This window comes from Lutra lutra, chromosome 3 (genome assembly GCF_902655055.1).
Source record: "Lutra lutra chromosome 3, mLutLut1.2, whole genome shotgun sequence".
Taxonomy (NCBI): Eukaryota; Metazoa; Chordata; class Mammalia; order Carnivora; family Mustelidae; genus Lutra; species Lutra lutra.
In genome coordinates this window covers 75,000,557-75,014,783 of record NC_062280.1, presented here as the reverse complement: position 1 = coordinate 75,014,783, position 14,227 = coordinate 75,000,557, and the positions used below count along the sequence as shown (strand labels likewise).

General features: G+C 42.4%; 1 protein-coding gene across 1 annotated transcript in view; it reads left to right on the top strand.

Moving 5' to 3' along the window:
• TTN (titin) overlaps positions 1-13,656 on the top strand; it is a 274,867-nt gene extending 261,211 nt beyond the window's left edge. The window contains 11 exon segments of the mRNA XM_047722299.1: positions 113-418; positions 534-833; positions 1,529-2,104; positions 2,209-2,514; positions 3,102-3,695; positions 3,836-9,483; positions 9,603-9,759; positions 10,467-11,239; positions 11,340-11,493; positions 12,018-12,320; positions 12,452-13,656. Coding sequence (XP_047578255.1) covers positions 113-418; positions 534-833; positions 1,529-2,104; positions 2,209-2,514; positions 3,102-3,695; positions 3,836-9,483; positions 9,603-9,759; positions 10,467-11,239; positions 11,340-11,493; positions 12,018-12,320; positions 12,452-12,750 — 9,416 coding nt within the window. The 3' untranslated portion in view covers positions 12,751-13,656.
• Positions 13,657-14,227: the final 571 nt, after the last annotated feature.

Below are 14,227 nucleotides of genomic sequence, written 5' to 3'. Positions count from 1 at the left end.
CCACGACACTGTAAAAATTCTTCCAGTACTCTTTCATTTTGAGATGAAAGCCATCAGCTTACAAGATATGGGACCGTACTCTCAACCCATGTTTTCTACTTCATATCCATAGATCCTCCGGAGCCTCCAAGCAATCCTCCAGAAGTACTTGATGTGACCAAGAGTTCTGTCAGCCTGTCTTGGTCCCGGCCCAAAGACGATGGTGGTTCTCGAGTCACAGGCTACTACATTGAACGCAAGGAGACATCAACGGACAAGTGGGTCAGGCACAACAAGACTCAGATAACGACCACAATGTACACAGTCACTGGGCTTGTTCCCGACGCGGAGTATCAGTTCCGCATCATCGCACAGAATGAGGTTGGCCTGAGTGAGACCAGCCCTGCTTCTGAACCAGTCGTTTGCAAAGATCCCTTTGGTAAGGAGAGAGTCTCTAAAGGGGTTCAAACCAAAGAGGCAAGCCATCTTGGGTCTTTCGCTTTTATGTCAGCAGTAAAACTGATTCCCTTTTTGGTTGTTTGAAAATATTTCAGATAAGCCAAGCCAACCTGGAGAACTTGAGATTCTTTCAATATCCAAAGATAGTGTCACTCTGCAGTGGGAGAAACCAGAATGTGATGGTGGCAAAGACATCCTTGGATACTGGGTTGAATACAGGCAGTCTGGAGACAGTGCCTGGAAGAAGAGCAATAAGGAGCGCATCAAGGACAGGCAGTTCACGATAGGGGGGTTGCTGGAAGCCACTGAATATGAATTCAGGGTTTTTGCTGAGAATGAGACCGGGCTTAGCAGACCTCGAAGAACTGCTATGTCTGTAAAGACTAAGCTAACATGTAAGTAGCCACTAGTTCTCTGCTTTTGACGTATATTTGACGTATAAGCAACGTATTAAGGCTCATTCTTCCTTGATATTAAGTAGATGTACAGAAAATCTTACTGGAGGAGAGCAAGTGTTTGGGAAGAGTGAACTCACTTTGGCATACACATACACAGGAAATAGCTGTCATGTTCTACAGGAAGTCATTCCAAGCATGTAACCTCAGTAGATGTTAGGTGCAGTGACCTGAGCACATTCTTAGAGCAATTTCTCTTCAGATGCAATGGTTTGGGTTTCTTTATGCTTCCTAATAAGACTTGAAGGGTCAACAAATGTACCCCACTTCAGTGAACCTAAGTAAGGCAAAGATTCTTTCTATAGATTTATAGAGAGAATTCATAAATTTCCCCAGACCCCTTATAATTTCTGACTGTACACTTGATCTTGGCCAAAAGGCCGAGAAGCGATTGTCTCCCAACTGTAAAGAGGAAAGTCACTCTACGTAATAATGTGATGATGTGCTCACTGAATCCCTATTTCCCATAAGACCCCAGGAAAAACGCTATTAAATTTCTAGGTACTCATGTGTAAATCATGGTATCTAAGAGAGTGTTAGTCAAAAGGGTAAATTCATTCCTGCTATACAAGGGCAGAGGATTACAGATTTAGTAGCAATAATAATGCATTAATATTATCTTTCATATCCTTCAGCCGGAGAGGCTCCAGGAGTACGCAAAGAAATGAAGGATGTTACCACCAAGTTGGGTGAAGCTGCTCAGCTGTCATGCCAGATTGTTGGAAGGCCTCTTCCTGACATTAAATGGTACCGATTTGGAAAGGAGCTGGTACAAAGCCGGAAGTACAAAATGTCTTCAGATGGACGCACACATACGCTAACTGTAATGACAGAGGAACAAGAAGATGAAGGTGTTTATACCTGCCTAGCTACTAATGAGGTTGGAGAAGTAGAAACCAGTAGTAAGCTTCTCCTGCAAGCAACACCACAGTTCCATCCCGGTTACCCACTGAAAGAGAAATATTATGGTGCTGTGGGTTCGACACTTCGACTTCATGTTATGTACATTGGTCGTCCAGTACCTTCCATCACTTGGTTCCATGGCCAGAAACTTCTGCAAAACTCAGAAAACATTACTATTGAAAACACTGAGCACTATACTCATCTTGTCATGAAGAATGTCCAACATAAGACTCATGCTGGGAAATACAAAGTTCAGCTCAGCAATATTTTTGGAACAGTTGATGCCATCCTTGATGTGGAAATACAAGGTATCTTATTTTAGTTTTTAGTGTTTTTTTAACTTTTCAAGAAAAAAAAAGATCTCAGGTGACCTACTACAAAAAACCACTACAATTGTATTTTCTCTCAACAGATAAACCAGACAAACCCACAGGACCAATTGTGATAGAAGCTCTGTTGAAGAACTCCGCAGTGATCAGCTGGAAACCACCTGCAGATGATGGAGGCTCCTGGATCACCAACTATGTGGTGGAGAAATGTGAGGCCAAGGAAGGAGCTGAATGGCAATTGGTGTCTTCAGCCATCTCGGTGACAACCTGCAGAATTGTAAACCTCACAGAAAATGCTGGCTATTACTTCCGGGTTTCAGCCCAAAACACTTTTGGCATCAGTGAGCCTCTAGAGGTTGCCTCAGTTGTGATCATTAAGAGTCCTTTTGGTGAGTACAATCTCTACAATCTTCCTATGGCAAAATTCCATCCTTACACAAAACTCTTACTAATAGAAATAACATTTGAAAGGAAATAGCCAAGATTTAGATAAAATACAAGTGCCTTTTATCTCACTTAAACTGAACTTTTGCACATCTACAAGGGCAAATATAAACCCTAGTTGTTCTTTAAAAAACGAACTTTGTGTTTTGATAAGTTTCTTAGCATAAAGTGACCCATTTCCTTTTTCTGGAATAGCTGTTCTTAGAACTTTGGGTTTGTAAGATTGTCTTTTTAAAAACTAAGCTTTTGGGGGCGCTTGGGTGGCTCAGTGGGTTAAAGCCTCTGCTTTCAGCTCAGGTCATGATGCCAGAATCCTGGAATCGAGCCCCACATCAGGCTCTCTGCCCGGTGGAGAGCCTGCTTCTCCCTCTCTCTCTGCCTGTCTCTCTGCCTACTTGTGATCTCTGTCTGTCAAATAAATAAATAAAATCTTTTAAAAAATTAAATTTAATTTAATTTAAAAAAACTAAACTTTTCATAAAGCTGCCTGTTTCACATCATGACTCAAATCTTTCTTGTTTCTTTGAAACAGAAAAGCCGAGTGCTCCTGGCAAACCAACTATCACTGCTCTCACAAAAGATTCTTGTGTTGTGGCTTGGAAGCCACCTGCCAGTGATGGAGGTGCAAAGATTAGAAATTACTACCTTGAGAAACGTGAAAAGAAGCAGAATAAATGGATTGCTGTGACAACAGAAGAAATACGAGAAACCGTCTTTTCAGTGCAAAACCTTATTGAAGGTCTTGAATATGAGTTCCGTGTGAAATGTGAAAATCTAGGTGGGGAGAGTGAATGGAGTGAAATATCAGAACCTGCCATTCCCAAATCTGATGTCCCAATTCAGGCACCACACTTTAAAGAGGAACTGAGAAATCTGAATGTCAGATATCAGAGCAATGCTACTTTGGTCTGCAAAGTGACTGGTCATCCGAAACCTATTGTGAAATGGTACAGACAAGGCAAAGAGATCATTGCAGATGGATTGAAGTACAGGATTCAGGAGTTTAAGGGTGGCTACCACCAGCTCATCATTGCAAGTGTCACAGATGATGATGCTACAATTTACCAAGTCAGAGCTACCAACCAAGGGGGATCTGTGTCTGGCACCGCCTCCTTAGAAGTAGAAGGTAAAGACCTCAGATCTATAAAAACCAGTTTGGTGCTAGATGACATACTGTGAATTAGGGATGGGGGTGGGGGAGTTGTTGCACTTAAATAGTGTTGGGTATTGCTAAATTGCATTCTTTCTTCTTTTATTCTTCTACAGTCCCAGCTAAGATACACTTGCCTAAAACTCTTGAAGGCATGGGAGCAGTTCATGCTCTCCGAGGGGAGGTGGTCAGCATCAAGATCCCGTTCAGTGGCAAACCAGACCCTGTGATCACCTGGCAGAAAGGACAAGATCTCATCGACAATAATGGCCACTACCAAGTTATTGTCACAAGATCTTTCACATCACTTGTTTTCCCCAGTGGAGTAGAGAGAAAAGATGCTGGATTCTACGTGGTCTGCGCTAAAAACAGATTTGGAATTGATCAGAAGACCGTTGAACTGGATGTGGCGGATGTTCCTGACCCACCCAGAGGAGTCAAAGTTAGTGACGTCTCACGAGATTCTGTCAACTTAACATGGACTGAGCCAGCTTCTGATGGTGGTAGCAAAATCACCAACTACATTGTTGAAAAGTGTGCAACTACTGCAGAAAGATGGCTCCGTGTAGGACAGGCCCGAGAAACACGTTATACCGTGATCAACTTATTTGGAAAAACAAGCTACCAGTTCCGTGTAATAGCTGAAAATAAATTTGGCCTGAGCAAGCCTTCTGAGCCTTCAGAACCAACCATAACCAAAGAAGATAAGACCAGAGCCATGAATTACGATGAAGAGGTAGATGAAACCAGGGAAGTTTCCATGACTAAAGCATCTCACTCCTCAACTAAGGAACTGTATGAGAAATATATGATTGCTGAAGATCTTGGGCGTGGTCAGTTTGGAATTGTCCACCGTTGTGTCGAAACATCCTCAAAGAAGACTTACATGGCCAAATTTGTTAAAGTCAAGGGAACTGATCAGGTTTTGGTAAAGAAGGAAATTTCCATTCTAAATATCGCCAGGCACAGAAACATCTTATACCTCCATGAATCATTTGAGAGCATGGAAGAATTAGTTATGATCTTTGAGTTCATATCAGGACTCGACATATTTGAGCGCATTAACACAAGTGCTTTTGAGCTTAATGAAAGAGAAATTGTAAGTTACATTCGCCAGGTCTGCGAAGCACTTGAGTTCTTACATAGTCATAATATTGGACACTTTGACATTAGACCAGAAAATATCATTTACCAAACAAGAAGGAGCTCAACCATTAAAATCATAGAATTCGGTCAAGCCCGTCAGCTGAAGCCAGGGGACAACTTTAGGCTTCTGTTCACTGCCCCTGAATACTATGCACCTGAAGTCCACCAGCATGATGTTGTCAGTACGGCCACAGACATGTGGTCACTTGGAACACTGGTGTATGTGCTGTTAAGTGGTACCAATCCATTCCTGGCTGAAACTAACCAACAGATAATTGAGAACATCATGAATGCTGAATATACTTTCGAGGAAGAAGCTTTCAAAGAGATTAGCCTTGAAGCCATGGATTTTGTTGACCGGCTGTTAGTGAAAGAGAGAAAATCTCGCATGACGGCATCCGAGGCACTCCAGCATCCATGGCTGAAGCAGAAGATAGAAAGGGTCAGTACTAAAGTTATCAGAACACTAAAACATCGGCGTTACTACCACACTCTCATCAAGAAAGACCTCAACATGGTTGTGTCAGCAGCACGAATCTCTTGTGGTGGTGCCATTCGATCTCAGAAGGGAGTGAGTATTGCTAAAGTTAAAGTAGCATCCATTGAAATTGGCCCAGTTTCTGGACAGATAATGCATGCAGTTGGTGAAGAAGGAGGATATGCCAAATATGTATGCAAAATTGAAAATTATGATCAGTCTACCCAAGTGACCTGGTACTTTGGAGTCAGACAGCTGGAGAACAGTGAGAAATATGAAATCACCTATGAAGATGGAGTAGCCACCATGTACATCAAAGACATTACCAAATTTGATGATGGCACCTATAGATGCAAAGTAGTCAATGACTATGGTGAAGATAGTTCTTATGCAGAACTATTTGTTAAAGGTGTGAGAGAAACTTACGACTATTACTGCCGTAGAACCATGAAGAAAATTAAGCGCAGAACTGACACGATGAGACTCCTGGAAAGGCCACCAGAATTTACTCTGCCTCTCTATAACAAGACTGCTTATGTGGGTGAAAATGTCCGATTTGGAGTGACTATAACTGTCCACCCAGAGCCTCGTGTAACATGGTATAAATCAGGGCAGAAGATCAAACCAGGTGATGATGATGCAAAGTACACATTTGAGTCTGACAAGGGTCTTTACCAGTTAACGATCAGCAGTGTGACTACAGATGATGATGCTGAATATACGGTTGTGGCAAGGAACAAATACGGCGAGGACAGCTGTAAAGCAAAACTGACTGTAACCCCACACCCACCGCCAACAGATACAACTTTAAGACCCATGTTCAAACGGCTGCTGGCAAATGCGGAATGCCAAGAAGGTCAAAGTGTCTGCTTTGAGATCAGAGTGTCTGGCATCCCCCCACCAACGTTAAAATGGGAGAAAGATGGCCAGCCACTCTCCCTTGGGCCTAACATTGAAATTATCCACGAAGGCCTGGATTATTATGCTTTGCACATCAGGGACACTTTGCCCGAAGACACGGGTTACTATAGGGTCACAGCCACGAACACAGCTGGATCCACCAGCTGCCAGGCTCACCTCCAAGTGGAACGCTTAAGGTATGTCAAGCAAGAATTCAAGACTAAGGAGGAGCGTGAACGACATGTCCAAAAGCAAATTGACAAAACGCTAAGAATGGCTGAAATTCTTTCTGGAACTGAAACGGTGCCACTGACACAGGTAGCCCAAGAGGCTCTGAGAGAAGCTGCCATCCTTTACAAACCAGCTGTAAGCACCAAGACTGTAAAAGGGGAATTCCGACTTGAGACGGAAGAAAAGAAGGAAGAGAGGAAACTCCGTATGCCTTATGAGGTACCAGAACCACGCAAGTACAAACAGACTACCATAGAAGAAGACCAACGTATTAAGCAATTTGTGCCTATGTCCGACATGAAATGGTACAAAAAGATACGTGATCAGTTTGAAATGCCTGGGAAAATTGACAGAGTTGTACAGAAAAGACCCAAGCGCATCCGCCTTTCAAGATGGGAACAGTTCTATGTGATGCCTCTTCCACGCATTACAGATCAATACAGACCTAAATGGCGTATTCCCAAACTCTCCCAAGATGATCTTGAAATGGTGAGACCAGCCCGCCGCCGCACACCTTCTCCTGATTATGACTTTTATTACAGACCTAGACGACGTTCTCTTGGCGACATATCAGATGAGGAATTACTCCTTCCCATCGATGACTACTTGGCAATGAAAAGAACAGAGGAAGAGAGGCTGCGTCTTGAAGAAGAGCTTGAATTGGGTTTCTCAGCTTCACCGCCAAGCCGAAGCCCTCCACGTTTTGAGCTTTCTAGTCTGCGTTACACTTCACCACAAGCTCACGTCAAGGTGGAGGAAACCAGAAAAGACTTCAGGTATTCAACCTATCACATCCCCACAAGGGCTGAGACTAGCACGAGTTATGCGGAACTGCGGGAACGGCACTCCCGGGCCTCCTACAGGCAGCCGAAACAACGGCAGAGGATCATGGCTGAGAAAGAAGATGAAGAGTTGCTCCGCCCAGTTACCACCACCCAGCGCCTCTCGGAATACAGAAGTGAGCTTGACCACATGTCGAAGGAGGAAAAGTCTAGAAAGAAATCAAGGCGACAGAGAGAAGTGACAGAAATAACAGAAATCGAAGAAGAATATGAAATCTCAAAACACGCTCAGAGAGAGGTTTCCTCGAAACATGCTCATAGAGAGGCCTCCTCCTCCTCAGTGTCTAGGCTACTGAGACGGCGGCGTTCCTTGTCTCCAACCTATATTGAGTTAATGAGGCCAGTGTCTGAGCTCATCCGGCCACGTCGACCACCAGAGGAGGAATATGAAGATGACACAGAAAGAAGATCCCCTACTCCAGAGAGAACTCGCCCACGTTCCCCAAGCCCCGTGTCTAGTGAAAGATCACTCTCGAGATTTGAGAGGTCTGCAAGATTTGATATCTTTTCCAGGTATGAGTCCATGAAAGCTGCTTTAAAGACTCAGAAGACATCAGAAAGGATGTATGAAGTTCTGAGTCAGCAGCCTTTTACGCTGGACCATGCCCCCCGAATCACACTGAGAATGCGCTCCCACAGGGTACCATGTGGCCAAAATACCCGTTTTATCTTAAATGTTCAGTCTAAGCCAACCGCTGAGGTTAAATGGTACCACAATGGTGTCGAACTCCAGGAAAGCAGTAAGATTCGTTACACCAACATGAGTGGGGTATTGACCCTAGAAATTTTGGACTGTCAAGCTGAGGACAGCGGAACATACCGCGCCGTGTGCACCAACTACAAAGGTGAGGCCTCGGACTACGCGACCTTGGATGTAACAGGCGGGGATTACACCACCTACGCTTCCCAGCGCAGAGACGAACAAGTCCCCGCGTCTGTTTTCCCTGAGCTGACAAGAACAGAGGAATACGCGGTTTCGTCATTCAAGAAAACATCTGAGATGGAAGCGTCTTCCTCAGTCAGGGAGATGAAGTCGCAGATGACCGAGACAAGGGAAAGTCTCTCGGCGTATGAACACCACGCATCCGCGGAAATGAGAAGCGCGGCCATGGAACAAAAGTCGCTGGAAGAAAAAACCACACACAGGAAGATTAAGACGACTTTGGTGGGAGCAAGAATTCTGACGAAGCCAAGGTCCATCACCGTGTATGAAGGCGAGTCTGCGAGGTTTTCTTGTGATACTGACGGCGAGCCGGTACCCACCGTGGTCTGGCAGCGTGGGGGCCACGTGATAAGTTCTTCTGCTCGCCACCAAGTGACCACCACAAAGTACAAATCTACCTTCGAGATCTCTTCGGTTCAGGCTTCCGATGAGGGCAACTACAGCGTGGTGGTAGAAAACAGTGAAGGGAGGCAAGAAGCTCAGTTCACTCTGACCGTTCAAAAGGCAAGGGTTACTGAAAAGGCTGTGACCTCACCACCGACAGTCAAATCTCCCGAGCCTCGAGTGAAATCTCCAGAAGCCGCGAGGTCTCCAAAACGAGTGAAATCCCCAGAACCGGTCACTTCTCACCCAAAAGCTGTCTCACCCACAGAGACAAAACCCACACCCACAGAGAAGGTTCAGCAGCTACCGGTCTCTGTCCCACCCAAGATAACTCAGTCTCTGAAAGCAGAAGCTTCTAAAGATACTGTGAAGCTGACCTGCGCAGTGGAAAGTAGTGTATTATGCGCAAAAGAGGTGACCTGGTATAAAGATGGTAAGAAACTGAAGGAAGATGGGCATTTTCAGTTTCATTATTCAGCAGATGGTACCTATGAGCTCAAAATCCATAACCTCACAGAATCTGATAGTGGAGAATACATTTGTGAGATATCTAGCGAAGGTGGAACTTCTAAAACGAACTTCCACTTTATGGGACAAGCCTTTAAGAGTATCCATGAGCAGGTGTCAAAGATATCAGAAACTAAGAAAGCGGCTCAGAAAACTGCTGAGTCAACAGAAACCAAGAAAACTGAACCAAAAGTACCTGAACCAATTTCCTCAAAACCAGCCATCGTTACTGGGCTGCAGGATACAACTGCTTCTTCAGACAGCGTGGCTAAGTTTGCAGTTAAAGCTACTGGAGAACCCCGGCCCACTGTCATCTGGACAAAGGATGGAAAGGTAAACCATTCTTAAATGTCTCTCAATTTTATTTCCTAAAAATCTCATCCCTTCTTCCCTTCCTCCCAAAAAATGTTTACACTTAACTTTTTAAAACTCAAATCATTTGCATTCTATAGGCTGTTACACAAGGAAGTAAATACAAACTCTCTGAAGACAAAGGAGTTTTCTTCTTAGAAGTTCATAAGACTGATACATCTGATAGTGGGCTTTATACTTGCACAGTAACAAATTCAGCCGGATCTGTGTCCTCTAGCTGCAAATTAACTATAAAAGGTAGGTTGGCTTTTGTTTTTACGACTATTTTTCAGAAAACGATTAGCAGGAAGTTTTCCAAATATTCTCCCTTACAAATACACACATGAAAGTATTAAAACTGTTTTCCAAATTCCAGAATACCATTTGTACACAAATAGAGAAATATAAGTATTTTTTAAAAGCGTAATATTAGCATAAAAAGCACTTGATAAGTGCCAAATTATACGTGGTGGTATATAAGATTCCAAGAGGCAGCTGCTGTTCCCAGGAACACTTAGGAATGAAGTCAGGTGAATATACAAAATGCTTCCATAAACCTTCACTCTTGCTAATTTTCCCAAGCAGTGCAGTTAGTAAAAGAGCTATATTACTTTTCCAATTAAAATTAGGTTGCTTTCAACCTTCTAAAATGTAATTCAGTTTTTTAATCAAAATTTCCTAAATCCACATGTATCCTGAATATCTCAACTATTCTTTTCAAGTCTTTTTTGTCAAGTCATAGGAATCGTCTTCAATTTAAAGAATCATTATACTGATCTCAAAAGTCATGTATGACAACTTTCCAAGACTAGGACTGAGAAAGAACTCAATATTACCTACACTGCATACAAAAGGCAACATCCCTTTCTTTGAGTCTTATTTATTTGCTTGCAGAATCTACAAAAGAGTAAAAAGGGTGGGGCCTCTTTCCAATTTCATTTGCCTTACAGAGTTTTCTTTTTTAGCTGTAAAAGACACTGAGGCACAGAAAGTATCTACACAAAAGACCTCCGAAATTACGTCACAAAAGAAGGCAGTTGTCCAAGAGGAAATCTCCCAAAAAGCCCTAATTTCTGAAGAAAAGAAATTAGCAGAGGTGAAGTCTCAAGAGAAGGCAGTTGTCCAAGAAGAAATTTCCCAAAAAGCCCTAACTTCTGAAGAAATGAAAAAATCAGAGGTGAAATCTCAAGAAAAGTTAGCCCTCAAGGAGGAATCTTCAAAGGTTCGGATATCTGAAAAAGTCAAGAAATCAGAAGCAACCTCTCTGGAAAAATCCATCGTCCATGAAGAAATCACCAAAACATCACAGGCATCGGAAGAAATCAGAACACATGCGGAGATAAAAGCATTTTCTACTCAGATGAGCATAACTGATGGTCAGAAGGTGACCTTAAAAGCCAACATTGCTGGTGCTACCGATGTCAAATGGGTACTGAACGGCGTAGAGCTCACTAACTCCGAAGAGTACAGATACGGTGTCTCGGGCAGCGATCAGACCCTAACCATCAAGCAGGTCAGTCACAAAGATGAAGGCATCCTCACCTGCATTGGCAAAACCAGCCAAGGGATCATCAAATGTCAGTACGATCTGACCCTGAGCAAAGAACTCTCTGATGCTCCAGCCTTCATCTCACAGCCCAGATCTCAAAATATTGATGAAGGACAAAATGTTGTCTTTTCTTGTGAAATCAGTGGTGAGCCATCCCCAGAAATCGAATGGTTTAAAAACAACTTGCCGGTAAGTTTAATCATGAGTATATCATTGAAGAAAATTTTAAAGGCCACATCTGTTCCTCAAGAGCTCAAAGAAACACTTCTTCCCCCCCCTTACATTTTAGATTTCTGTTTCTTCAAAAATCAGTGTAAGTCGCTCCAAAAATGTATATTCTCTTGAAATCCGAAATGCGTCAGTAAGCGACAGTGGGAAGTACACAGTCAAGGCCAAAAATTTCCGTGGCCAGTGTTCAGCTACTGCTTCCTTAACAGTCCTTCGTAAGTATATCTTTCCCATTTTCCTCACTTGCTTAAGGCCTTTATGTATTTTTTCCCCTTTGTCTTCTGAGCACAGCCAACCCTGAGAAGCCTCATTAAATTCCAAGTGTAAGCAGCACAAGACCACCCATGGGAATTCATCCTAATGCTCAAATTTTCTTTTCAGCTAAACAGATACGTGAACAAGCTAACTTTTGAAGCCAAGCTAACAAATCCCCTATTATATTTATTTTCAGAATGCACAAAATCTCTGTGATTTCCTATATGGCTAATCATTTTTCTCCTAGTTATTCTAGCCCCTGCATGTAATGTAACGATAGAAATCAAAAGATTTGTTTCTTGGAGACCTTTGAGCTAGCTCTTGACAAATGTATGTATCTGCTTATGCTTTCTCAGCAAATTGTTTGGGTTACGTTGTGTGTGTGTGTGTGTGTGTAAGTCTTCCGTTTCTGCAAGTCAATGTCAGATGTCCCCAATTAACCAAATGTCATTGATGTTCACTGTGTATCTGCTATGCTCCACAGCTCTAGTTGAAGAACCTCCCAGAGAGGTAGTCTTGAGGACAAGTGGCGACACAAGCTTGCAAGGAAGCTTCTCGTCTCAGTCAATGCAAATGTCTGCCTCTAAGCAGGAGGCCTCCTTCAGCAGTTTCAGCAGCAGCAGCGCTAGCAGCATGACTGAAATGAAATTTGCAAGCATGTCTGCCCAAAGCATGTCCTCCATGCAAGAGTCCATTGTAGAAATGAGTTCCAGCAGTTTTATGGGAAAATCTAGTATGACACAACTGGAAAGCTCAACTAGTAGAATGCTTAAAGCAGGCCTAAGAGGTGAGCAATATAAATTACCGGTAGAGGTAGATAAGCCTAGTAGCACAGTAGAGTCTTTAGTTTATATAATTTAGCAGAAAGCAAATCATGTTTTCATGATCCTAAAACATTTTTGTTGTTGTCCCATAAAGGAATTCCACCTAAAATTGAAGCTCTCCCCTCTGACATCAGCATTGATGAGGGGAAAGTTTTAACGGTAGCCTGTGCTTTTACTGGTGAGCCCACCCCGGAAATAGTATGGTCCCATGGCGGAAGAAAAATTCAAAACCAAGAACAACACGGGAGATTCCACATTGAAAACACAGATGACCTGACGACTCTGATCATCATGGACGTACAGAAACAAGATGGTGGACTTTATACCCTGAGCTTAGGGAACGAATTTGGATCTGACTCTGCCACTGTGAATATAAATATTCGATCCATGTAAGAGGGCCTGTGTTCCTCATATTCATGCTCATTCTTAACCTTCCACAAATGATCCACATGGACTAATCTTTCTGATCTGTAAATATTCCAAAAGAAAAAGTAGTTTTGTGTCAACCTAAATGAGTCAAAGTTCAAAATCAGACATTTCAATCTTTCATAATTGTTGACCTAAGAATATTACACATTTTCTAGTGACATGTACATACTGTATATAGCCGGATTAACGGTTATAAAGTTTTGTACCATTTATTTTATGACATTTTACAATGTAACTTTTGAAACTAACCGTTGGTAGGAGAAAGTTTCCTACGGAACGAATACCCTGCTCAATACTTAATCAATCTTTGTGCCTCAACGTAATGTTGATGTCTAAGCATGCCTCAGTGGGTTGAGAAATTCCCTACTGAAGAAGTCCTATCCACCTAAGAGATGATGCCATGCACGTAACTGGACATGTGCACCGATACCTGTTGAATCAGAAATGTAAGGCATTGGTGATGTTTACATTTACCCTCCTGTAAGCAACACTTTAACGTCTTACATTTTCTCTGATGATGTCACACTCTAAATTATCATGACTTAAATATTACCAGAGCAGAGTATAACGGCCAACACTCTGTTCGCTCCTTCTACACTGTCTCTGACCATAGAGAGTGCAGGGATAGCTTGGAAAAGTAACATCGCCTGGCCATCCCTTCATTAAACCAAGCTATTCAAGTATTCCTATGCCAGAGCAGTGTCAACTCTTGGAGGTTCTGGGGGTGCAGCCAATGCCTTCGTGTGGTAGCTCTAAATTTAAATTTAAACCTGAGAAACTGGGGCAACTAAGCGATGAGCCACAGCAAAAAAAAAAAAAAAAAAAAAAAAAAAGAACAACAACAAAATAAAGCTGTCGTTAAATTAAAAACAACTACACCATTACTAACTGCCCAAAATGTCAATTTGATGTAGTTCCTTTCATGCAGGTATAAATTCAATTGTTAGTTACAATTGTTGGACCTCCTTGAGAAATAGTAACAACAAAATAAAGCAAGCTATCTGCACCTCAAAATGAGTGGTTTGCTGTTTTTTGTGTGTGGGTGTGAAATTCTGGGGTTGGGTAGTATGACTTCACGAATCACATAAATGAGGACAGATTAGAGTAAATCAAGTTCAAAATGGCCCATATCAACAGGTTTTTTAAAGCAAGTATTTTGATTATTGTGTTGAATATATTCAACAATTTCTTAAAAGCACAGATTTTATTCTCATGGATAAACTTATCCTCAAAACTTAACAAAAAATCCCCCAAAATAACAGCTTGAATCATTTAAACTTATGGAGAGCATTTTTATGGGTACTGATTCAACTAAATCCATCAAAAACACTGAACATCTACATTTCACAGTATTTTTTGTTAGACACCCTTGAGAACAACACAGAGAGGAGTAAGGTTAGTAGACCCTATCCTTGAAGGAATACAGTGGAGACAGTGACAG